We start from the raw sequence: 27131 nt of genomic DNA, 5'->3' as shown, positions 1-27131 counted from the left end.
GTCCGCGAAAACTTGGATCGCTGTTTCACGAGGCTTAGACAGAGAGAGAGAGTATACGCCGTGTCGAATTCGTCAATGGACACACTTTCATCGTTTCGAATAACGTTTCGAAGATTGGTTGGAATAATCTGGGACGAAGCTAGGATAAGAATGCGGTAACTGTCTTTGCCTTGAACTTTGCTTTAATTCAATTTGCTCGAACGCGTGGCCTCTCTCCAACGTATTTTATCTATATTGCATTATTTAATATCGTTTCTTCTCCTTTTATCTTCACCTCAACGAATTCTTTCATCGAATAAATAAAAAAAAAATGTAATTTCAATCGCAGTTGCAAGCGCAGGGAGCAGGCCGCGAGGTGAATTTGTCAGACGGCGCGAGCGGAATCGTCGCGTAAATTCTTCGGCCGCGCGTCCTCTCGTTAACATTGTTCGCGCCTACGCGCGCGAGAAGGCGCGGCGGGTGGCGCGTCGCCGTGTCACCCGCCTCGGCCTCGTCCCCGATCGAAACGATAAAACGGCCGTCGTATAATTGTCCTCGCGATCACGGCCCATTACCTCGATCGATCCTTCATTACTCGAGATATCGAGAATCGGAAGGTGAAACGATTCGAAGGAGATGAAGGAGATGAAAGGGAGGAGCATTGTCGAAATTTTTTTATTTTTCCTCTTCTAGATTGTTTCAATTTTCCTCGAATCGATACATTCTTCGACGAATTTGTCTCACTTGATTGACGAATATTTTAACGAATAGTCGCATCGAGTGAGAAATCGTCGATAATATTTAATGATCTCGATTCAACGAGATCTACAAGTAAGCAATTTCACCGAGAATATTAACAAGTTTTCCAAGCCGCTCGGAAGAATAACGATCCGCGAGGATCCACGGCGAGGACGGGGTTGGCCGCTATAAATTGCCGGCCGAAGTTATGCGCGTGGAGGAGGAGGTGTAAGTTCTCGAAATTGATCGCGCGAGGGGAAGCGGCCCTGACCGAGTGGCTTGGACGCAGAATCCGAAAACTGAGCGCTTCCGAAACGGACGACCACGATCTTTTGGGTCAGGTATATAACGATCTCCGGGGCCTCAGCCCGGAATATAAACTGTTTCTGGGAACGAGCAGTCGTATATCTTGGCGAACGACAATGCCAGAGAGTCAGTCACCCACTCAACCGGGTCCGGGCCCTAACCTCGATATAGACGCATCTGTCGAAATCTCGACACGGCGTGGAGAAGATCGAATTGACGTAATCTGACTTCTCGATTTTTTTATCTCTGATTCGTTCACGTGATGCGGTTTTCGTTTAAATCTCAATCTCGTTTTCCGCGTGAAATTCGTAGAATTGGGAAGAACGGCGAGGATCAATAACACGGTCGAGATTCCCCCCCGTCACTTTATCTGTAGGTAGCCGAGCATCTTGTCGTTCGGCGTTAGCCAGTCGACTGTGACAGATTTTTATCGGGAATCGAGGAGACACGCCGTCTCACCTGTGCTCGGTCGCAGAGGATCCAGAGTTACCGGATCGTGTTACCTCTCCTCTTCCCTTCCGCGAACAATGCATCGGAATTCTTCTTCTTTTTGTCGTAGATCAGACGTTGCGATGATCCAAAGATACGAGAGAAATGCAGAAAAAAATGACGATTCACAATTTTTAATTCGATCTCAACGATTCCAACGATGATTTATCAAAATGTTTCTGTACATGAAACTTTTCGTTTCGTTGTATTTTCGTGACGTAATGTATCTCGCGCCCTCCATATTTAAATCATCGTTTCTATCCTTTTCGTTCACAATTCTCTCTGCGTCTACTCTATCACGTGATGAATCACGCGTTACAACTGAGAAGAGGACAGGTATCGGTATCGATCGCGGCCCACAATCCAGGAGAATGGGATGATCTCGCACGTCGATTATCATTCGATTACAATTAAAAGAAATTCGAGACCGCATTGTATCGCGGCATACACCCTCGTCACCTTGGTCGCGAATGATCGGGAATCGGGGAGGGGATGAATAAAAGAGAACGGAGAAACGCGATGATCTTAATGACCGAGAGCGCAATCGTAGCCCCGAGAATGGCACTGGTGGAGAGGCAGCAGTGGAGTCGAGTTTTGAATGGAATAATTAGATGATTATCTTTTATTTATCCGCGGCTTTGATCAGCCGCCCCTATTCGGCATAAAAGGACGCCATTTGCAATTATTCGAAGGGAAGAGGAAGCGTATCGTTTCAACGGAATGATACCTCTATTATAATCAAGCCACCCATTGCGCCAGTTTCTTTCGGTTTCCTCTTCCTCTCTCACTCTCCCTCTCTCCACGCGTAGCTACCTCTATCTCCGTCCAACTCGATTCTGATTTAGAAATCAGAGCTCGTTCCTCGAAGAAAATAACTTTATTTGAACGGAGCTCTTTTTTTTCTCTCTCTCTCCCCCTGCGAATTTCGTTCACTCCAAATTCATCTCTCTTCAAACCCTTCATCGTAATCGTCATCCTTCCACTGTCAATGTCAATAATTTCCATCCAAGAATATTTCTCGATCCCAAGAGATTCTCCATATTGTCTTCTTCGTATTATAAGTTGGCCAATTCTTCTAGGAAAACGTTTAAAAAATAGCGCACAGGATAGAAGATCGATATATATATATATCTTTCCCCCCCCTCCCCTCCAGGGGAAACGACGAACTGTGGTGGCAATAAAACGACAAAAGGATTTTGGTTCGTTGCACGTTGGGCCATTAACAGTGATTCCATTCCACGGAATGGCTCGAATGACTCGGTCGAGATCATTGTTGGCCAGCATCCTGGGTGGCTTCGTTTCATCGGATCGCTGGAGAGCTGGACCGAGTTCTCGCCTGGACAATGATGATCCCGCCGCGCCTTTTCCCCAGATTCCTTACCTGTCCACCACCAGCACCCCCTTTGCGACACACGACGAACGCCCGTGTTTTCACGGCCCGCGCCTGCCTTTTCCGCTTTTCTTTTCCACGATCTCTCTCTCTCTCTCTCTCTGTTTCCCCCGCACTTTTTCCTCCGGTACATCGCCACGACCCATCGCCACTCGCCATCCTCGACCACACAGAGGGGGGTTGGAGAAAATTGCGCAGAGGACCGCTCAATTTCCTTGGAGCTCCAACAGCCGCATAATAGGGCACAGATAGGATCGAGACGGGCCCCAGATCGTGATTTACACGTTTCTCTGACTGAAACTCTCGCTCCCCCCCCCGTTCACGTTCTCTAATTGTCGAAAACAATAAAACAGTGTGGTGCAGCGGTTAAAACGCTGGTACGTCGATGAAGGAGAACAAACGCATTAACGAATGATAAATGTTAAAAATATTCCATAAGTCCAGGATGAAGATATACATACATATATATATATATATCTTTGCGAGGCACCCTAGAACCTTGACCTTGAATGACGGCAAAAAAAAAAAGTTGCCATTCTCAGGAAGAATTGTCGAAAAGTCAAAGGATTTTTGACGTCTGGTTTCAAAGTGAAACTGAAGTGTATGTACAAAGAAAGAAAGAATGGGGAGGAGGGTAAAGAGAGAGTCGGGAAAAAAACAAGAGTGGGAAGAGGGGAGAGAGAGAGAGAGGGAGGAAAAAGTGGAAGAAGGACATTTTTCGCGGTAAAATTTTCATCGAAATGAACTGGGATATACGCGGGGATCATAAATCTGGTAGGAAAGGGAAATCCAAAACGAAACCACTACTGGCTGTAAAAGTTTATGGTGTTTGGACCTTACAAGGTCGGCAATGGGAGCCTGTATGTATGTATGTATGTGTGTGTGTGTGGAAACGGAAGTGAAACTTTTGCGGATAGCCGTGGGAGAGTAAGTCGAACGTCGACTTTAGAAGAGAAGCGATCAGCGGTTGAACAATGTCGGTCGTCCGCATTCTCTTGGAGGAAAAACAAGGGGAGAAAAAAAGAGGAATCGTGATATACGACTTATTATACGAGATCGTGATTTACAACCGACTTGCAGATCAAAGTCGCGTTATTGTTTCAATCCTTCTCTCTCTCTCTCTTTTTTTTCTTCCCTTTTTTGTTTCTCGTTTCGGCACGCTTTTTCGGGATTGCGAGTTTTCGAAAACGAGGGAAGAAAATTGTGGAAAGCGTTCGTTCGTTCGTTCTTCTACCGTGGAAATTGGAAGAATGGGGAGAATCGTGGCCGAGGAAAGTTTGATAAAAGAGTTTGATTTTTTAAGGGACAAGCGTTCTCTTTAAAAAAGGAAGAAAAAAGTTTTTTGGAGATTTTTCAAGCGAGAATTTTCCCAAGGAAAAGAGTATCATCGAGGATTTCGAGATTCTATTCTTGCGAAGCGAAAAATTCTTTTCTTCTCTTCGAAAGAGAGAGAGAAAAAAAAAGAGTAGAAAAAAAGAAGGAAAGGGGTGGAAAAGCGCGATATTTGCGGGTATTTTTTTCGACGGGGTGGACGTAAATTACTCCCGATAAGGAAGAAATTTACGTCCTCGGAGGGGTAAAAATAAAAAAAAGATAAAAAAAAAAAGAAAAACGGAAAGAAAGGAAGAAAGAAAGAAGGGAAGAAAAAAAGGAGGGCTCCGCCGCGTGTTGCTGGCGATTTACGGCGAGTGTTGTACACTCGTGAAGAATTTACGTCGAACGTGCGTGCCTGCATCCACATGTACAATTATTTTCCGACATGATGCATTGACGTGAGTCACGTACACTCGACCAGACACTGACCGCGGTCCCTTTTTTCGCGATTCCGCGCTATTATCGTTCTTTCCCCTCTTCTCTCGCCCGCGACCTCGTAATAAATCCCCTTTTTCATCGATGCAAAAAAGATGGAAGGCCATTTCGAATCATCCCGTTTCCACGATTTAAGAGACTCCGCAATACGAGAAAAATTTTCATCCCGATCCGAGGGAAGGATCGTTCCATTCTCTCCTCGTCATCGTGAAATCGTTATCCTTGCCTCCAGTTGCAGAATTTTCTTCAACACTCCTAAGTTATCCTCTAACTTAACGATCGAAACACTCGGATCTGGATCGTTATTTGACTATTTGATACATTACCGTTCAAATTTAAAATTTATTATCAAAAAAAAGAATCATTAAAGTCCAATAATGATAACGATAACATACAATAGCAAATTCGTGTTTTAAAATTACATGATAAAAGTAGCATTAAATTTACAGATGTACTCGTGGAATTTTTTAAAACGGTAAATAATAAAAGGCCGTTATTATAATCTCCAAAAGAAATCTTCAACAATTGTATTTATAACGCGCGTTTAATATTATTAATACGTGGATGCAAGGTAAGTCGAGATTAAACCGTTTTATCGCTGGAAATGGTGCACGCGAGTTTACACGGCCGATATGACGTCCTCTCACGAGATTGAAAGGCGCGCGTTTACATGCACGTAACCTCTCCCCCCGGCCTCTCTCTCTCTCGTTCGTCGCAAACGCAATCATAAAGCACGAGCTTACCTTCCATACGGGGGTGATTGGTGACCCTGCTCGCTTCGAACCCACGATCGTACATCGAATCCCCGTTAATCGATCACGCGACCTGGTTACGTTATCGTGTCTCCTGTCACGATATTGTAAATCTTTCTTCTTAAATAAATCCCTTTTTCCCGTCCCCCGAAACGTGTACTCTCGAATACATTAATGTTCCGATAATGATAAAATTGAATTATTCCACTGGAACGAAATATATCAAGTTTCAAAAGATCCCCTCAGAAAAATCCAAAATCCCTTCTGGATAAATATAATTTCTCGGATGAACGATTAATCGAATTGAAGAGGATAGAGAAATATCGTAATCCAAACTTTCCAAAAAAGTAGATATTCTTCCTCTTCAACATCCAAAACAAATAGAATCGAGTACGAATAGAGAAAGCGTAATATTGAATCGCTCTTTCGAATCCATATCTTCCAAAACATGGAGTGAGATTCTTCATCCATCTGGAAGGAGATCATTTCCATTGAACCGAAATTTTCCAAAAAAGAATATTCTCCAGCGCGAGTCGAAAGAACTTAACAAACCTAGAAAGAAAAAAGAAAGAGAGAGAGAGAGAAGCGAAAGGAGAGAGGGAGGGGGAGCGAATCGAGGGGAGCGAGAGGAGGAGAGGAACACATGTCGTTCGGTGTACCCCGCGGTGCCACGGGGTTCCTCTATGCGTGGGATTCATATATTAAGCGCGAAGCACCGGCCGAAACCCGGCGAGGAGGATAAGAAAGAGGTGGGGTGGGGGGCGAGGGAGGGAGAGGCATCGGAGGATCGGCGAGGAGGAGGACGGCTGCGAAGCGAACCAGAGACAGATGAACTAATGCTCGAAACCGCGGGGGGCTCGTGCTTTCGAACGTCTAATGATTTAGCCGGTGCAACGACGCGCCGCTGGTGCTGGCAGCACCGGTGATACGCGCGCTCCGCGCTCCTCGGCCGCGCGTTGATGCTCGCCGGATTTATTCGGCCCGACAACGATCGCGAACTCGATTTTCATCGCAGCCGCGATTCGCCTCGCGTAGACGACCGGCTAAGTGCCGCTTGATCGCCCCGGCCATCTCCTGAATCCCGATGAAAAACCCTTGGCCTCTTGCAACCACGTCGTTCAATGTTTCAGAAGCGAATCTTTGAAGAAATATTCGAATATTTTCTGTATAAGATCAATTCTGATTCTAACCTTTTTCGATAGATGGTTAGAATTTGAAATGTTTTATTCGATTTGGAATTTGGAAGAAATTTCTCGAATTTTCTTTTTTGATTTTGTAGATTTTCTGTAGTTTGAACTTTGATTAATCAGAGAGTTCTTAATCTTTTGGAAAATTTGATTGGATAAAAATAAACGCGTCCAATGTTGTGCAAGGGAAAAAACTTGTGTAAACGTTGAAATTGAAAAATCTAAAGGAACTGGTATAGTTGGTGCACCTGGAGAAAGCGAGCGTGTGAGGAACATTTGGCTGGCACGAGGTCCATGGCGGCCGTTCCGCTTGTCGGAGAACAATCGGAGGAGACAATGGAGAGAGCACGTGGGAAAAGGAAAATCGAATTGGAACACCATCTTGTCTCGGGTTGCGCTTCTCGCGCTAAAAATTGCCCCGCCACGCATGCTGCGAACAACGAGTCGAAGGAATCATCCCTTAAAGAAAATGGAGCGGCCTCTTTTGAAACCTTCTGTTGTTACTCGATCCTCCTCCTCTTCCTCCTATCTTGGATCCTTTTGATCACAATGTTACGAAAGTCAACGAAGAAAAATCCCCTTTCGAAAATTTTCCTCCTCAAAAAGATAATAGATTAATAATAGATCTAATTCTATAATACACTCTGAAAAGAAAAAAGAAAGAATTTCAAGAAGATTTGCCTAATCTTTATCAAAGTCGATATCAAAAAAAAATGAACGCTTCTACTAACAGAAAGCATAATCGATTTCAGCAACGATGGATTGGGGTGTGGCATGGAAAAAAACGACGGAGGCTACTCGAAGGTGGGGGGGATGCGGCGATCGCCGCGAGATATCTAATCCCATTCTCCGCGCGATTAAGTAAACATCGCATTAAACGGTTGGAACACGTGAGACGCGCGAAGACCGGGTACACACGCGGATCGGTAACAAATGCGAGGCGATATAAAATAATAAGCCTATTAGTCACGGGTCACGGGGATTGGACCTTTTGTGGGGTGGAACACGGTGGAGCGCGCGTGTGTCTGCTTTCTGTATCTATCATTGTGCTCGGGATATTTATGACGCTCTTACGCATCACCTCGAACGAATCTTTTTCCCCGGAAGATTCTTATGCGCTGGCAATCACACTGCCTCTGACACACTTTCCCAATCGAACAGTTCGAATTTATTCGTACGTCGAAATTGGAAAGTATAGGATAGATTCGTATAAAATATTTTCCTATAGTATTTTCCTATAATATATATATATATAAAAATCGTAACCGTTGGTAAATAATTCCGTAAAATGGAAGAAATTCCAGACAGACTCGTCACCCGCGAAGCAATTAAGAAAGGCGAGGCGACCAATCTCTCGAAGAGGTTGGCTGATTAACAACCGGATCCGAGGTGTTCCCCCAATTCCGTTTCACGAATTCCATCCATTCGATTATCGTTTCCATTGTTTGTCATTCCGTTACACGCTCGATCCGGGAAGGATTTAATCCCGAAGCATTAATAAACGGTGGGGTATCCCTCCTCCCTCCCCTCCCCCCCTGGTCCCGGGGGGGGGCCTCTAGCGTGTGGCCGTGCGCACAACTCTAACCTTATCCCGGTCCCACAGTATTCACGGGGCGATTTATGGCGCGTCCACTCATTCATAAAAATATTATTCAAATTTAGAATGTCTAGACGATGGCGGCGATGAGGCGAGCGGGGGAGGTCAAGGGGGGGGGGAGAGGATGCCTCGGGATGCATCCGTGCGTGTCCCCGAAAGTCTCATCGACGATCCTTATCTCGTTCATTGATAACTCTCGTGTCTCAAGTCGAAGCCTCGTGAACCTATGCTTTTTATTCCCTCCTGAATTGAGGATCGAAGGTGCGGCGCTCGCCCGAATGAAACGAATGGCCTGCAGTTGTTTCTTTCTTCTTTTTCGAAGAAGAAGAAGAGAGAGAGAGAGAGAGAGCTTCCTTTTACCTTTTTTTCATTCGAAGAGATGATTAAGGAATTATCAGGAGAAGAGAGGGGAAATTGAATGAAATTATTATAACGTGGAATTTAATTTTTTTTTTTTAATTTGAAATATTCGAAGTTGTAGCAGAAATTTATTTATAATGATGTTAAACGTCGAAAGGATTTTTATCGAAATTTTGAGAACCAAAATGAGGGGAGAGAGAGAGAGAGAGAGAGGAGGATTCTCGAGGAGGATTTCCAAGAATGTACGGCTACGTTCGTTTTGGAGCCTCCTCTCGTCGATGTTTCTTCGTACGGCTTTCGTTCTTTCTTTCGACGGGCCAGCTATTTCTCGCGGGGGACGTACGCGATGCCATTAAATTTTCGCCCCACATAATACGCGGCTCGATCGTAAAATTCTGCGAAAAGAAAGAGAGAGGGGAAGCGGGAGAGAGAGAGAGAGAGAGAGGAGGAGGGAAGGGCATGGGTTATAATTTATAGCACGAGCAGCCGCGAATCAAGATGTAAGCGTGGGCGATACGACGAGAGACCGTCGCCCGAAAGGGTCGAAAAAATGTCCCCGGGGCGAAAGCAGAGACTTTTTCTCGCCCCTTTCGCACGTGTCCCAACAACCTGCTTCGAAATTACGATATTTTTCTTCGAATTCCAAGAGTTTTATTCCACCCTTTCCACATGGAGAGAAAATTTCTGAATATCTCTTCGTGGAGAGCGGAGAGAAAGAGAAGAAAGGGAGGAAGAGGAATTTTGTCGGTGAGATCTCGTCGCTTCCGAATACAGAAGTTTTTGAAAATTGATAAAAGTTTGCTTCGTATATTATACGAAGATAGGGGAAAGAGGGCGAAGGATGGCGAAGGTCCGTTTTAATTGAGAGATTAAAAAAAGGATGGGACACGGCAGTTGGGAGTGAAAGATAGCCATTGTTTGACCGCACGCGGCGCAAACGCGGCGCACACGTAATCCCAAACAAATTTGCGGATTACACTCGCAGCATGAATTATTTAATCTCAGCACGGCCTCATTGGTTTAGTTAGTGACCCGTGGGCTCTCTCACAGGAGAGATCGCACACGCCCGCTCACCGTGATTCCATCTCTCCCCCTCGTCCATCCACTCCCCTTTTCTTTTCTCTCTCTCCGTATCCCGTCCCTCGATTCCAAACTTTTCCAACCCGCTACGTACGTCGTCGTCAGAAATAAGGATTCTTAATCTTCTTCCTAGATCAAAAAAGGGAAAAAAGAAAACGCTCCACGAATTTTCGTGAAAATAATTAACGAATTGAATAAAATTTGCTCGTGCAGAATTAGCATAGATATTCGTGCGAAGATTTATCGATAGGAAAATGGAAGGAAACGATGGAGAGATCCAATCGAAAACGGCCAAACACATTATTCGAGCCGACGATCTCGAGAATCGTGATCGCGTGCCCGAATACGAACGAAGCAAAGAGGTCGAGGGAATCGGCACTCTCGATCCGATTTTATTTCCCTCTCGATCGGCGGCACGCGATAGCTACTTATTTTCGCTTAGACGGGCCCGACTGTTGGAGGAGGGTTGGGGAGGAGGAGGAGGGGTAAGTTACGGGACCACGTGCACGTGGGGGGTAGAGCGGACGACATACGGGGAACACCGTGTCCCACATACTCTCTGTGCGTCCGATTGCACAGCGAGCACGACACCGGGTGCCCCCATTGGTTCTCCATAGTGGATAAAGGCGAGATGGGGGGTCCTTTGGCTCCCTTACTTTATTCCTGCCGCGCTAGGGGGCGCCCCGTAGTACACTGGGCGGGAACACGAGTGCTAAAAGCGTAATGATCGCTAAACGAAACCTCCGTGACTCCGTGGCCTGGCTCCGTGGCCACGGTCCTCCACGACTGCTGCTGCGAACCACTCGACAGAGAGAGAGAGCACTCCTGTGCTCGGCCAATGCGCATAACCGCCCGCAAACCCCTAATTAATCGACGGTTGAGCGAGGGTGGAGCCGTCACGAGGGCGGATGGAAAGATCCCCCGCGCCATCTTGTCGGGACAGGAGGCTCCTCGCTCTGTCGAGGAGATCTCGCTTCTCTGGAAGAGATTGACGGTTCATAGTTGATTCATAGTGAACCGTAAGCTTCGACTTTTATTTCGAGTTGTCGAAAGTTAATTCTTCTAACGAAGCTTTTCGAATTTTCGAATAGGCAAATTTCTTTGATTTAGAGAAACAGAAAGGTACTTTTGTAATTCCACTATCGTTTCTTCATTCTACTTATAAATTTGGAATATGTTTCCGTTTATTCTCCGCTTTATTGCTCGATCATTTCGATTTTTCATCGACTTTAGAATACCAAGCATGAAAATTTGATGGAATCGTGGCGATAATTGCATATATCCAGAATCCGTGGACATTTGGTCAGTCACAATCCGATTGGACGGATACTGGCCTGCTCTGGGTGGCGATCAAGGCGGAGGAACTACGTATGTGATTTTCTGTTCGATCGGCTTAGAACAACCAGGTGGCCTTTAACGGCAGTTGTTTGCGAGAGCCCTGGTTGCAAAAGCAAAAGCAAAAAAAAAAAAGAAGAGAGAGAGAGAAAGGGGAGGGAAAAGAAAGAAAGGAGAGCGAGCGAGTATTCGCGCGCTCGCTCCGAGAGGCGAAATCATCGACTCGGCTGTTAAAATTATAGAGCGAAAACGGGCGTCGCGATGCCTCCCAGGGAGAAGGGCCATTCAATCGCGAGGAACCCCCGCGAGGAACCGCGACAATGGTACCCGCCACGAGCCCCCTACCTCCTCCACGGCCACCGTGTACCCCCTTCGCGGGGGGTCCCTCTCTCTGTCTGCTACTGGTCATTTGATCGACGCGTTCGTTTCCACGTTTTCGCGTTCCATCCACCCTCGGTTGGCGATCGCTTGAAAAATCGACCAGCCCCGCGATCCAGTCCCTCGAAAAAGAAGTTCGCGCGCATTGTTGTCCAATCTTCTGTCCAAACTCGATCCAAAAATATCACGGAAATTTCGTGAAAAATTCGCGAAATGCGGACAAGTTTCCAAAAAAAAGAAAAAAATGCGAAAGATTCGACAAATTTTCGATTCGAAAGGAAAGCTTCTCGAATCGAAAGCCAATGAAAGAAAAAAAAATGAAATTTTCAACGAAATTCGGTAAAATTTCCTCGCGTGAAATAAGCGGCGATTAATTTAATCCCGATATCTGATAAATTCGAATTTAGGGGGAGAATTGGATTCGAAATTGGGACGAAATTCGTCGGTTTCGTCACGCACCCTTTTCCGGATCGCCGGCGAAATTGGAGGGAACAGGGGAAAGGGGGGGAGAGAAGGCGCATTGAACGGGACGCGAACCCCCGTAAGCAACCGCGACAATGAACGCCCATTCGCGGGGGGTCCCTTCTGTATATGCGCCATCGGGATTCACTTGGCATTGGCACACGCATACGTGCGAAACCCGACTTCGTGCTTAGGCTCGACACGCGTGCCACCCCGAAAAACGTCGCATGCGATAAATTTCGTATTCCGCGGCAGAAAGCTTTCGATTCGTTTGTTCTACGTTTTCTCTTTCTTTCTTTCTCTCCTTCTTTCTTTTCCTCGAATCAACTCCTTCGACTCTGACGAGAAAGACGGCTAATAAAGTTACTTTAGTTGCGTCGAATTTGTATTGAGAGATTCAATAAGTACACGTTTGAAGATGAGATTCGTCGTAGCAGAAGAGTATTTCATCAAAGAATTGATCGATCTTACAAAACTCGGATTCAACGTTGCATTCTCGTTTTCTCGTTAAAGAGAGGAAGATGTATATTCTTTAGAATTCTATCTCGTTTGAAAAAATTCGAATCGAGATGAAAGAGAATTTTCTAAAACTTGTAAATCATCTCTGATTGGCCGACAAATTGATTAAACGCGCGAGTCGATGGCCAAGTGTTTGCAAATAGGATCGTCGTTGAATAGCGCGTTGAGTCGAGCTTCGACTTAGGAACGTTTATTAGACATCTCGAGCAGTTCGAGGCGAAAAGGGGAGGAACAAAAGAACGGAGGGCGCGGAAGGAGAGGAACGGCGGCCTCGCGACGAAGCGCAATCCCTCGAAACCGATCTTCCGCGTCGTCAGTTTCGCGCGTCGGAAGCTCAAAAGCGTGGAAACGCTTTCTATTTTTTTCCACTTGGAGTGCCACTTCGCCTCGAGTTCCACTCGACTTTGGCGAGTAGATGGGGCCAGATGTTTCCTCCGAGTGCTTGCCACTCCTTCACGCGCGCGTACAGCACGCGCTGCCTCGCGCGTGCAGCCCGAGAAAAGCTTCCTAAACTGGCGACAACACGATTTTTTCCCCCCCTCGTGCCGTGGCGAAAAATCTTCGAGTGGAGAGTGAAAAGTGCGAAAGATGATTGCTTACGAAAGGTGTGCGTCTCTCTTTGTTCCCTTACGCCACGTAGAGAAAACTTTCGACCAGATTTTTGTGACGTAACAATTTTTCAAACTCGAATCCTCTGTCCAACTTGAGATCCTCTTTTCTCTTCTTTCTTTTTTTTTTCAAATTATTTATGCATTCTGATATAATATTGATCCGAATTTCACAATTGTATGATCATGTAATAGAATCTCTGATTAACAGCAAAGTGTAAGAGAAAAGAAATTAATAGAAGAAACGAGAGTTCAAAGGAAGAAACAAACGAAAGACAATCTGGCTAAAAAGTTCTATATTTCTTATACAACCTTGTTTCTTTCTCTTCAGAAAATTCTTCGTTCCTTCGACTGGAAAGTTAAACTCCTTTACCTCAGCATCCTTTAGTCGCACAACCGACTTCCGAAAATCGATCATCTCTCCATTATTTACGCGTCCGCTCGTTCAATCGTGATCACCGTTTTTCTATCGCTTTTCGATCGAGAAGGGGCTCCGATCCGAAAAGGGGATCGTTGGATGTGTGGACGGCTAACATTAGTCGAATCGATCCTCGGCCCATTTCGTGCACGGAGAATGAGGCCCCCACAATGACTAAAAGCATCTTTGAGCGAAACTCATCTACCCGTTCCGTTCGAGCAACAATGCGCCGATACAATTGATACGCCTTCCATCCACCCGCGACTCGTCCTTTTTTTCCCCGCTCGATGCCCCGCCATCAAGCAACGTTTCGCGCTCGTGTTATAGGCATCGAGGCGGTTTTCGATCCCGGCTAATGAGGATCACAAACGCGCCGCCCAATCGTACGATGAAAAACATTCTCGATTTCCAATGCTCTCGATGCTCTCTCTCTCCTCTTATTCATTACATCTTCTTTTTCTCGAGGGAGAAAAGAGGAAAGAGAATTTTGGGAAGTTTTTCAACATTTTCATCGAATTTCTGAAATTCTTAAACGTGTCTTTTCTTTTCTTTTCTTTTTTTTCATGTTAGAAAATTCTTTCGACGAGAAGAAGGGAACAAGCTTGTACGTTGAACAAAAGAATCGAGAGAATTGTTGGAGAGAGAGAGAGAGAGAATTGTTGGAAGATCAAAAGTTGGCACCCGTGGCAATTTTTTATTTATCGAGTCGTACGTCTAATGTTATTGTTGCGGAACGGACAGTTGCCCCCAAGTTCGATGGTAATTTACCGTTTTGCCTCTCCCCTTACTCCCACGTACACGTCTCTCCCGGCCAAGGAACGCGGTTGGAAGGCAATAAAGCCGGCCGTAAATTCTGCGCTACTTTTTGCACAGCGCTGCGCAAAAAGGGGGCCCGCGTTGTAAATCTTCCCGGAAACTGGGAATGGCCCTCTAATATCGCTGCGATTATCGAGATTCTGGTAAAGAGACTATACTCCTTGCCAGCGTTTGAAACGTTACTTTCCACGCCACAATTAGAGTTAATTTCCCCAATTTTTTTTCCCCCGATATTTCCACTCCGATAGAAACTTTTCTCGATAAAAAAAAAATTAAAAATCTTCCTTCCTTTTGACTTCCATTTCTATCCCAGTAAGTAAATCTTCTCGAGTTGTGTCAAATTGTATTCCTTATAATCTCTACTCGTCGAAAGATTCTTAAAATTAACGTCGTGTTATTGTAAAAATTAAATCCAATCTCGTTCACGCCACGTTTTCATCTCGAAAGCAAAGCGTTATTATATTATCCAACGACGCGATTTGATCGACAATGTCGATGACCCGGTTACGCAACACTCTGTCAGCGGTGCCGTATTTTCGTCGTTCGCGTTCCGCTTCTTTTCGGGGCCTGTCGGCGGGTCCGCATTAAAGGGAGAGGCGGCCACGTCCTCGCCGTGCCAAGTCACGCCTCCCGTGGCGCTTGTTGTCATTGTCGGTACCCGCAATCACGCAATGATCACGCACACGCGGGCCACTCGATCGATCCTCTTCGAGTATCGAATCGAGTATCAAAGACGCCGAAAGAATCCTGGCGAACCGCCCTCCTCCCGATTCTCCTTGCTCATCCATTTCTTCTTCGCTCTCGTTGTCTTTGCAACTTTTCTGAAAACTTGTTTCATTTAAGAAAAGAAGATATATATTCTTTTCTTGTAGAGAGAGAGAGAGATTTATAGATATTAGATGGAAGAAGGAATCTGAGATACGATTTCCTTTTTAATCTAGTTTTTGTGTTAGTTGAATATCAAAATTAAAAAAGTTGAAATCTTGTTATCCAATTTTCAAGATTATCACCCTTTTTCTGTAAGAAAGAATCCGAGGAATGATTTATTTCATCTTATTTTACGGACGACAGCTTTCTTTTTATGGGACGCAAGAAAGAGCTTGGGAAACAATCTCGTAATTCTTGCAGGATTACAAATCGACTTCGATCGAAAACTCGTTCCAAATCTTAATTAGTTCTGCCGTTGTTAAACTTTGCAACTTTTTTTTTTGTTTTTTTCGGAAAAATACCTTTTGTAGGAATAAAAGAATAAAAAGGTGCGAGACGTTGACGCGGAATACGTCTGCTGGATCGCGAGATCCAGTTATCCGATCCGTTGCAGTGATCCTCGGAGGCAACGGGTGAAAGAGCAAGAGACTGTAAAAGTCGATTGTCGAGTTCCCGCCCAGCGGTGCGCCAACCAATCGGAAGCCCAGCTGCTCCCAGTCGCTTCCTTTTTTCCTTTTTAACGGTCGTTACACCGAGTAGTTTTCTTGTCTCAACGCCATCTTAGCCGGGCCGGACATTATCGTCCACTCTGCTTGATTATCTTTCAGCATCCTCGCCCACTCGCTCCATTCCACTCTCTTCCTTCCTACGTTTCCTTCCTTCGAGCGATTATCATCGCGCCATCTTTCCTTTTCTTCTCCTCCTCTCCAATTGTTCGTGATTTTCTCGAGATGTCGATCAAGAGGAATTAAGAAATTAAGGTAAAATTCTTGGAGAAAGAAGAAGGGATTCGATTGATCGATACGATTTCCCTCGAGAAGCGTGATAGAGGAGTGATTATCGAAGAGGGATCATTAAAGGAAAAAAATGCGATCGAGAAGAAGACAAAGAGGGGAGAGTGAGGAGGTAGGACGGAGCAGCTGCATCGACGAATTTCAATAGGCTATTCTTTCTAATAACCCTCCCCGCGTAAATACTTCTAAATCGAATAATTGCTCCCTTCTTACGATATCAAATTTCAAATTCGTTCTATCCTGGAATCTTTGAAATTAATTCAGAGAAGCAGTCGCAGGTGTATAGAAAGAGAGAGGAAGAGACTTAATCTTCAAAATCCTACGTCTTCAAATCGAAAAGATGAACCTTTATCCTCTTCCTCCCCTCTCAAATCGTTTCCTCGTTATTTATAATTATCCTTAAATCCTTCACAAGAATCCATATCGAATTTTTTCGACAAAACAACATCCCCAATCTCCTCTCTCTTCGATCTCGTTTACTCGAATCTCCACCGTCTCTCTTTTCCTCAACGGTCCTCGCCTTTAACGATCATCCGAATCTTATTCACCGATTCTCGTTCCTTCGTTCAACCGTCATCACTCCCCACGATCGCTCTCCTTTTTTTTTTTTCTTTCCTTCCCTCGCGCGTTTCGCGGCCGGCTCGCCGCTGGTCGTCGTGGCCCGTGGCCGCCGTTAAAGATCGGATCGTGAGAAAAGTCTCCTTCCTTCCGAAGCCCTGTAATTTGCACTTCCGTTCTCATGGCGGGCATCGCGCGACAATGCGCGTCGCGGCCCCCCAGCGAACACATTTCTCTTCAGGTGTTCGACTTTCGGCCCTTTCGGAGAAAAGGGGAGTAATTCGACGCCAGCCAGCAGGTGCCTCCCCCCCACCCGTCTTTGTTCCATCGGGGAACAATCGGGTGAAAGAGGGCTTTTAAGAGTCGCGAATGGGGCGACTTTTATCGAAATCACTCGTGCGCACGTCGTGGCTCACCCTTCTCCTCTGCATCCCCGCGAAGAAAGAGAGAGAGAGAGAGAGAGAGAGAGAGAGAGAGAGTTTCTTTTCTTTCGTATATTCGTTCGTATATTATTCGTTTTTCGTGGATACCCGCGGGGAGAACGATTCGTTGCGATTCCTCTGCCAACGAACCGTCGTCTCAACGACTGTTTTCGCCTCTCCAACGTACTTTTGCGCACGTGCTTGCTTTTATTTTGCCTACTCGAGTGAGTACTTCTTTCTTTCTTTCGACCCTCTTTTCATTCTCGTTGCACATCTCGTAACAACTGCGACCAGGTCTCCTTCGAAATCGTTTTAATCCTAATCGCGCTATTTCGTAGTTGTAAATAGAGTAGTCGATACTTTGGATTTGAATCGTTTTAGTTGGATAACAGTAGATAGGATTTTTGTTTATTGAGGAGACGATAAGTGGATGATCTACTTTATAATGATATTGTATATTGCAAGATGATTCTCTTCAATGATTCTCTTCGAAATCGATTCTCTTCGAAATTTTAATTCTAATCGCTGTTCTATTTCTACTATGTAGTTGTAAATAGAGTAGTCAATACTGGATTTGGATCGTTTTAATTAGATAAGGATAGATAGGATTTTTGTTTATTGAGGAGATGATAAGTGGATGATCTACTTTATAATAATATTGTATGCAAGATGATTCTCTTCGAAATCGTTTTAATTCTAATCACTCTTCTATTTCGTAGTTGTAAATAGAGTAGTCGATACTTTGGATTTAGATCGTTTTAATTAGATAAAAGTAGATAGGATTTTTGTTTATCGAGGAGACGACAAGTGATCTACTTTATAATGATATTGTATATTGCAAGATGATTCTCTTGAATGATTCTCTTCAAAATCGTTTTAATCCTAATCGCGTTATTTATATATCGATACTTTGGATTTAGATCGTTTTAATTAGATAACAGTAGATAAAATTTTTGTTTATCGAGGAGACGATAAGTGGATGATCTACTTTATAATAATATTATATATTGCAAGATGATTCTCTTCGAAATCGTTTTAATTCTAATCGCTCTTCTATTTCGTAGTTGTAAATAGAGTAGTCGATACAATTGGATCGTTTTAATTAGATAACAGTAGATAGGATTTTTGTTTATCGAGGAGACGATAAGTGATTACAAGATGATTCTCTCATTAGAGACTCGAGAATCATAACAGAGCTGAAAAACTGTTATACATCATACGTAGCCTCGTTTAATACTTTAATCTTTAAAGTATTGAGTTGATTTTCACAAAATTTGCATGAAATAACGAGGAGACGAGAAAGATGGATGGAATTCCGCAAGGAATTCTAAATTCGCCATGTTCCACGGATTCCACGTTTCAGGTCCATGAGCAGGGAAATGATAACACTGTACCCCCATGTCTGAGAGGGGGAAGAACCGAGTGGTAGCTTTTGTCGCGTGTTCCCTTTGTGCCGAACGCAGGATATATTAAATTCCACCAATATTTGTCAAGGCCGTTGAAAACCCTTCGAGAATACGCACACGCACACATCGTAGAACATCTCTGTCTCTCCCTTCTTCTCCTCTTTTCCATACGGGGTGCAAAAACGGACGGACGAAATGCCTAATAACTGTGTATTACCTTTTGTCGTACAAGCGATGTACAAGCTTCAAAGAGCTTTCGACCAAACCCCCTTTCTTCTTCCACGTATGTTAATTAAAACATCGATTGATTAGATTCCTCCCTCCCTTAGGGTGTCTCTCTTAATTTTCTCCCTATTGTTATTCGCGATTGATTCACGGATGAGATTTACTTGAAAGATAAAATCAAACACATTTCTCGATTCCATCGAGTTTAAATTAACCTTCCTTCCTTCCTTGATATTTCTACTATTTTCGAAAAAAGGAAAAAAACCAAGACGCGTTTGTATGTTGTCCCGAAAACCTAGGAAAAACTTTCGTTTTAGAAATAAGAAAATAATAAGAGAAAGTTTTGGTCGGGGAAGAATCTGCATGCTTCCGATCCGTAAATCAGAAGCAGTTCCCTGCGCGGACAGGAGGCAGCATCGACTACCTGTTGCTGAATCTACCGGGCGAATCGCTATTTTTCATCGAGAATGCAAAACTAGGGAAAGCTGAAAAGGAGGAAGACCACCACCACCACCTTAATCATCGTCACTACTCGGCCACGCCTCCACTCGGAAACAGATTCGATGACAAATTTTCCCATGGACCATGGACAATCGCCACGATTTGCATGCTCGATGTCTCTCGAGTATACGAGAATTTCTTTCGTTTTCGCCACGATAATTTTGGGAAATCTCGAGAGAAATCTCCTTTTCCACGACCGCGCCAACCCATTTGGGAGATCGACTTTTCGTCGAGTCATCGTCCAGCTTCGTCTAATTAACCCTTTCGTGCGGATTCTTAACTATGCTCGACACGCCTAAGGACTGGTTAAAGAGATCGTTTCGAACGCGTGTATTGTTGAGAGGAAAAAGGTGGAGAAAGGATCGCAAGACTTGCCAAAGTTTGAGGATTAATGATGTCTTTAAGAAATGGATGGACACTTATTTTACCTTTATTACTTTTAAGAATGACGAAGAGGAAAAACTTCTCTTCACATTCTCCGTGTAAAATTTAAAGATTGGTGTATGGATGATACATGGAAATTTACTTACATTGTAATTCTTAAAAGTTGTTCAATATTCTTAAGAAGAATTCGAGTGAAAAAGCACGAAAGCATCCTCTTCTTTCTTTTTGAATCTTCGTTAACCCGTTCCAAGCGCAAGATTCCTCATGGAAACGTCCCGAGATGAGATGAGAGGTGGACGCAGGATACCAGGATCGAATAAGCGACGAGGAGGTGTACATGTATCCGGAACGGAGGGAAATAAAACGGAGAGAAGGTTCGTAAGATATGTGAGTAATAAAAGTGGACAATGGTGGGGCAAATTAATATTATAAGGGTGGTGGTTGAGAAGGGCGCGCGAGAAGAGGAACTCTGGGATGTTGGAGAAGGGGAGAAACTACGGAACGTTTTACGAAGGATGGAAGGTGGGCCCGTGTAGGGACAGTAATTTATCAAGAGGCAGATAGGAATCTCCTTTGGTCGCGTGGTAACGGAACGGGCAAAGTATCGTCCAAATGTATTTCTTTCTCCCCGAAGCCACGTCCACGTCCACCGATTCATCGATTCTTTATTTCCCTTCTCTTCCCATCGTCGAAATCTCCCTCCCGTGACATCCACCTCCTCCTCCTCCTCTTCTTCTTTTTTTTTTAACGAGAGACGATTTTGAGGGAAGGAACGACGAAAGAGAGACGTTTTTTTCAAACGATGGTGCGCCCGATAAAAAGGAAGCTGAAACTGGATGAGAGGACAACTGTTTCGCCGTGGCGAACGAGTTGGCCGGGCAAGGATTCCAGACATACCGGCGGACGCGCGCCCAGACGCCGCCTGCTCCTCTTGGAAAAATAATGGTGGTCGGGAGGAGACGAAAAAAAAAAAAAAAAAAAAAAAAGGAAAGGATCTCTCAAGGGGTTGAAACTCAATGAACACGCGGCCCCGTGTTGCTCCTACAACGAATCTCCTACGTTACATGTGTAGTCCCTTCGGATACATTCGGTTGTCTTTCGTATCGTACTTTTTTATTCCGTTATTCGGGGTGGCTTGTTTGCTCGTGAAACGTCAAACGGGAACGTTTTCTTTTCTTTCTTTTTTCTTCTCGATTAATTCCACGAAATTACGAGATAAATCGCAGGGATTACGTACGCGTTTAATACGCGTTTTAAAATTTAGAGGGACAAAGAGACACGAAGATTTCCTTTCCTTCTTTTCGGCGTTCGCAATTAGGGAAGGTGAAACGAATCGTAATTTCGCTCATCGTCGCCGGGGGAAGTGCTCCAGTTGTATTCGATTAAACGAATAGAATTTAATTTCTGGAAAGCGGGGGCACACGGGAGAGAGATAGCTGTGGAAAGAGAGAAAGGAAGAGGGGGTTCCAGGACGTGGAAGGCAGAAAACGTAGGCTAGAGTTCGACCCCCGTTGCTCTCGGTTGGGCGCCATCTTATTTATTGTTTTAATTATATCAGAATATATCGTTAGAGGCCGTCATGGCGTGCCACGCCGTTGAATACGTGAGATTTATACGATCGAACCGGCCACCACCCCCGATCCTCCACCTTCTTCCTCCTCCTCCTTTTCTTCTTCTTCTTCTTCTTCTTCTTCTTCTTCTTCTTCCATCTCTGCCTACCGTCCGCGTGTGTTGACGCGAGTAATTTGTTGGCCTGCACGCCGAATGAATTATAAATTTGTTATTATACTAGGAATGGTTGATACAGTTTCGAGAAATCGTTCGACAGAGCCCAGATTCTTGGAAATATCGGGTCTATGTTACAACATGTTGGTCTCGATGGAAGAAAGAATCGTTTCACGAGATTGAAGATTCGAAAAATATTAGAAGAAAACTGCATAAGAAGAGAACGTTTAAGAATAACATCTATCTGCCCTCTCTTCCCATTTTTAGATAAGATAATCCAAGTTTGGAATAGTCGGTGATAATTGACGGAGAGAGAGGATGTTGCTTTCGACCATCGTTTCGCGGGTCGGTAGAAGCGTGACCGAAGGCGTGGCAGGACTTAATTACTTCTTAAACGGGAGTTGCTCTCCGCCTACTAAAGTATAACCTCATCATAATCCTCGAGGGCTTCTTCCTTCTCGACCCATTACCCTCTCTCTCTCCGAGGTATTATAGTTACGAAGGTTGGCCCCCGGTTAAACGAGGTTAGCAGCCACTGGTAAATTACACGTTTGTTTCGAGAGGGCTGACCGACCCTTTTGCCTTGCCAACCAAAACCTCGTCCACACGATTTTAATTCATCCTTCTTGTCATACTTCTCCAGGGATTATCGACTGTTCGTATTCGAAACGAATTTATCTTGGAATTTTACCCTTCTTTAATCGTGGTTTTTCTTAATTTTGTACAATATTTCGACGAGTGATTTCTCTTTTGTCGACACGAGGCAATTTTCTCTTCTTGATTCGTTCCCCAGAGGGAATGTGAAAGTTTCGCTTCGTTTGCTTCTATTGTTTTTCCTCGAACGGCATAATCAACCGATCCAGTCGAAAACTACGAATACCAACGGCGAAATGTGCAAAACAAACTCGTTAACTGGATCGTCCTCTCCACGAAATTTTTCCAAGAAAATTTTGCCCCGTGATTGAGATTACTCGAGATAATTCTATTCCACTCCTTCGGTTCCATTAACGAATCATTATTTTATTTTATCCTTTTATTATTTCCAAATTCAATGCTAATTTGTTTACCATCCATTACGAGCAGCAATAAATTCGTTACAAGGAGCGTCTACCATCTGCTTCTCTCAAAAGAACTCTCCTCGTCAACCGCGTTATAAAAGAATAAAACATTGAATAATTCATAACCAGCTTCCTATAATTCTATTTCCAAAACAGCCAATCTCCCAATTCAAATTTTACGCGCGTATGCGGGCTCCTCGATCCTCCACTATATAGAGGGAGGGTAAACCACCCCCACCCCATCGAACGAAACGGTAATCATATCCCCCGCGAACTCTCGATCTTGCGAATCGATAAACGAGCTTATCTAGATGTTTGAGGGGGGTTAAGATATTAAGCGTGTATCGTGGCTGAAAAAGTTGGACGAGCAACGGGGTCGAAACAATTAACCTCGACGCGTGGGAGGCGTGATGGAAGGCGTCAAGGAAAATCGAATTGCGACCGATCGATCCGTATCGTGTCCAATTAAAGAACACTCCTCACAGCCTTGTGTGTAAACCGCATTAACAACAACCCTTCTTCCCTTCTCCGAGAAATGGAACGAACGAGAGAGTATATTGGATGTTACTGGAATAGTCTTTCGATGATGAGACTCGATAATCTTTCCTCCTCCTTTGTTGTTATTGGACCAACGATAATTTTCTCCAAGTCGAATGGGATAATTGAATAATCGTCAACGAGATAATAATTGAGCAAGATTATCGGGAGAAATTGTCAATTGTCGGGTGGATAATTGGATATTGTTGCGACGAGCGATAATCAAGATAAAAGAGAGGGAATAAGTTGGATCGATCGAATCAAATGTTAAATTTAATTAAAAATTTATATATCTCGAGCCAGTTGAGAAATAAGAAAGAGATTACCCGAGAAACAAAACAGTTATTTATCCGTTATTTACCAGAGTTTGTAACAGGGTTAACAGGTAAACAATACAACTGTCAAGAATAAGAAATGCTACTTGTTCAATTAGTCAGGAGGAATTACAACAGGTAGATGATTCAGATTCCGTTATTTATCCAAAATGACTGATCGTTCAAAATAGATCTCGAAATCCTCTTTTGTGTTTAATAATACAATACTTTAATACTCTTTCGTTCTCCGTCCGTGCGTTATTATATTCCATCCGTCCACACCACATACCTTTCTTGTCCATTCTTTTTCTAAACACTGCAGATCGCAACCACGATAAAGAATTCGAAGGGGAGGGATAGGGGGAGGAGAGCGAGGGGAGGGGAGGAGAGAACAGATGCTTTTCTCGAACCTTCGAACCCACGTTTAATTCGGTTTATCCCTTTCGCATCGTTAAACCCGATTAGTAGGAAAATTCGCGCGGACGAGATGAGAAAAGGTTGGCGAAGAAAGCGGAAAAGGGTTGCGAAAAGGAGAAAGAGAGGAAAGGAAATGGAAATCTCGTGAAACCGGATTTTTTTAATTAAAGGAATTAATTAAAACGAGAAAAAGAAAAATGAAGAAAGGAAGAAGAAGAAGAAGAAGAGGAAAGGAAAGGAGCAACCCCTCCATTTTCCACGCCACGGGTGTACACGGGGGCGATAAATTAATAAACCGAATTAACAAGTTGTTGTAACTCTTGTCAGGTTACACGGTGATGCATGGCCGGGCCAACTTCGGCCCGCGATAATAAGATTGTAATTAAAACTGCTGCTACCTTTATCAACCGGTACCCCTTCTCTTCCTGGACCAAGCATGATGATTCGAAAGAAACAAGGAGGGGGGCGAGAAAAATTATTATCGCGGCCATCTCGTTGATCGAATCTTTCCCTTTTTTTCTGTTCTTTTTCTAAGGATTGAATTCTGAGGTGTGTTGTTCGACGAACTTGACAAATTTAAGAAGCGATCTCGAATAACGACGGGGATGAAGAAACTAATTTTTCTCTCCAAGTTCGTACCGTGACGTGGAATCAAAATCACGAGTGAGAAGTGAGGAGGAGGAAAGGAAAGGGTTTTTAGGGAAATAAATAGGAGGAGACATTTGTATGGAGTGTTTGTGTTGTTCGATGAACTTGACAAATTTAAGAAGTGATCTCGAATAACGACGGGGATGAAGAAAGTAATTTTTCTCTCCAAGTTCGTACCGTGACGTGGAGTCAAAATCACGAAGTGAGAAGTGAGAAGTGAGGAGGAGGAAAGGAAAGAGTTTTTGGGGAAATAAATAGGAGGAGACATTTGTATGGAGTGTTTGGTGGAGGAAATTAAAAGCAGGAGACGGTCGATCGAGAGGGAAGATACGCACGTGGACGCGGCGGCCTCGCCGCGCTCCATGCATGCGAGCTTAAATCCGGATTAGATGGATCACCCAGCGGGTGCCTAAACATCGATATAATCGTAGGATCGCGCCCCTGCCCTCCTCCCCCGGTAGCCGCCTCCGTTGATATCCGGATCGCGTTCCTCCTCCTCCATTGGATTCTTTTTAAAAAGTATTATAATTCGTCGTAGGATCCGATTAAACGAATACTTGGATCGTTGGTCGATGAACGGAGAAGAGTATCGAACCGTATCGACCTGAGAGAGCTAATGCAAATTTCTGATCTATTTTTATGGAGATGAATTTGTTTTAAAAAGGGAAATTGAATTTTTAGAAGGGGAGAAATTGAAAGAAAAATGTAAAAATGATATATGTGGATATTATATTTTCATTCAACGACAGTTCAAGTAAGATTATTTCCTTCGTAATCCTCGCGTTTGTTCTATTATTTTTTCCACGAACGTGTATATATATAAATATACGTGTCTAATGACGAGATAAGAAATAAGATTATCGAGGATGGAAAAAAATAAACTTCTCGACGAGTCGCGTCGAGAGGAGCGACAATTTTGCAACAAGATTAGGGTAGATCGCAGCGTGAACGTGGGACACGTGTATCATCAATTGAGAAGCAGTGTCCTTTCCTTGGAGGCTGGGGAAGGGAGGAGGATAATCGAGATAATCGCGAAGGATAGAGAATTCCAATTAAGCGGGATATTTATCTACACGCGATAACCACCTCCGACGACTCAATTACGCATTCTCTATCGGTAAAACGGAAATGTAACTGCAGTTTCATCGCGTCTAATATCCGTGTTTCTCGAGGCCGACCAAAAACTTCGTATTTTAAACGAGATCAGAAGAACCGATCGTTCCTTCCATCTTGAAAGAAATTTCCAAGAATTTTTCTTTTCGAGAGGAAATTTTTATTTATTCAAAAATTGGTTAAAGGAACTTTGATTAATAATATAATAAATAATATTATTTCTCTTGATCACGTGATGAAAACAGATCAACGAATTACAATGCAACAAATGTAATAAATATCTAAAAAAAAATTCGTTCCAAGAGAAAGGATGGAAGAGAAAAAAAAAATCTCTCCTCCAAAAATCTTCTCCGAGACCGAGCCCATCGTCGCAAACTCGTTAAGGGAGAAACTCGCGGGCTCGCGTCGAAGAAGGGGTTGAGGAGGAGGAGGAGGGAGACACAGTGTGACGTGCAGGGACGATTATAAATTCAAGCTGAAACTTATAATCGTGTTTGTTTTAATTAGAACCGCAGCGTGCGGCTCCGTTCATTTAAGACTCGAAGTCCTCCCCGCGCCTTTCCTCTTCGTTGCAACCGAACCCGCTCCCCGGAAGCCCACGACTCTGCCCCCCCTTCTCGCTCTCTCGTTTGCCACGACTCCCGTTAATTTCGCGCGAGGCATTAGTACGTTAATAAACCGTTATTTATCGGCGCGATTCTTAAGAACATTTATTTCTCCCTGTTCCAAAGCATTTTCCGCCTCGCCTTCCGTCGAACACTAAATCAACCACCGATCCTCCTCCTCTCCTTCCTCCTCCTCTCCCTGTTTCGAGGAAGCTTGGTTTGCTTTGCGAAATAAATCTGACCCCTTTTCTTTTTCTCTTCTCCCGTTTCCGCCCGATTTTTTCTCGTTCGACGTAAAGAAAAAAAAATAGAGACACGCTTTCTTTTTTTTTTTTGAAGATTTGAACGAGCTTATTAAGAGATTAAAATGAGACGAGAAAAAATTGGGGAGAGGAATTTTTATTGATTAAGTTAAATTGTTTAAGGTAATGTATTAATGTTAAATTAACATCTATGATACAGGGAAGACAGTTTCCGGCTGACTGTTCCACGAGCACGTCGCGCGGATTTCACGCGGATAGATTTCAAATCCCATCTCGCGCATCGTTCGCTCTGGATTCTCGCCCCATTATTCCGAAGGACTTGGATGAAAGGGACCCCTTCGTACCACGACCCCGACAACCGGTAACACGTCGGATGCGAAGGCAAAACGGTGTGTAATCATCGTCCTCGGATTACGGTGATACGGTTCCTCGAAGAATGACACGGATCCCCCTCTCTCCTCTTTTTTTTACCTCGAATCAACGTTATGCTCCGATTTTCTTGAATCCACTGATCTACTTGAAGGATTTTTGTGCAGGATTTGGAGGAATTAAGAATAAGAGAGGGAGAGGAATGGAATTGGGGAGGAGGAATAACGAAAAATTGGTATGTTTATTCGTTTTATATTAATTTGTTTATTCTTTTCAACTGTTATATTTTCTATCGTGTGTCTTTTTTTCAGCGGTTCATTATTGACGACGACGAGATATGTGAAATGTATGTATAATATTTAAAAGAAGTATGTATGATGTAAAGAAATATAAAGAATCGGACAAAGACAGATGTAGAATAAAAATTAGAAAATCAACGCCATCTCCAGAGTGCCGCAAAAGAAACATAGGAAGAAAGGATAGAAAAGAGAAGGACAGAGATAAGGTAAGAATAAAATACTAACGCCATCTTTAGAATGCGAGAAATATCTTTTTAAAGGTAAAAAATAGTGGGTAAAGTAAATTAAGAATTGAAGACTAGTGCCATCTCATGAATGGTAAAAATATTCTTTTTTAATAATA

General features: G+C 43.8%; 1 protein-coding gene across 5 annotated transcripts in view; it reads left to right on the top strand.

The window, feature by feature from the left end:
• LOC100577759 overlaps positions 1-27131 on the top strand; it is a 123362-nt gene that overhangs the window by 92907 nt on the left and 3324 nt on the right. For 2 of the 5 annotated variants that reach the window (XM_026443217.1, XM_026443216.1), the window contains exons 3-5: positions 26320-26509; positions 26657-26724; positions 26801-26835. In XM_026443217.1, coding sequence (XP_026299002.1) covers positions 26320-26509; positions 26657-26724; positions 26801-26835 — 293 coding nt within the window. Of the gene's footprint in view, positions 1-26319; positions 26510-26656; positions 26725-26800; positions 26995-27131 lie in introns of all 5 variants that reach the window. The other 3 variants (XM_026443219.1, XM_026443220.1, XM_026443218.1) reach the window with 2 other exon arrangements.

The sequence above is a fragment of the Apis mellifera genome, linkage group LG10, assembly GCF_003254395.2.
Source record: "Apis mellifera strain DH4 linkage group LG10, Amel_HAv3.1, whole genome shotgun sequence".
NCBI classification, from domain to species: Eukaryota; Metazoa; Arthropoda; class Insecta; order Hymenoptera; family Apidae; genus Apis; species Apis mellifera.
Note: the sequence above shows the minus strand (reverse complement) of the source record. Positions and strands in the feature narration are given on the sequence as shown.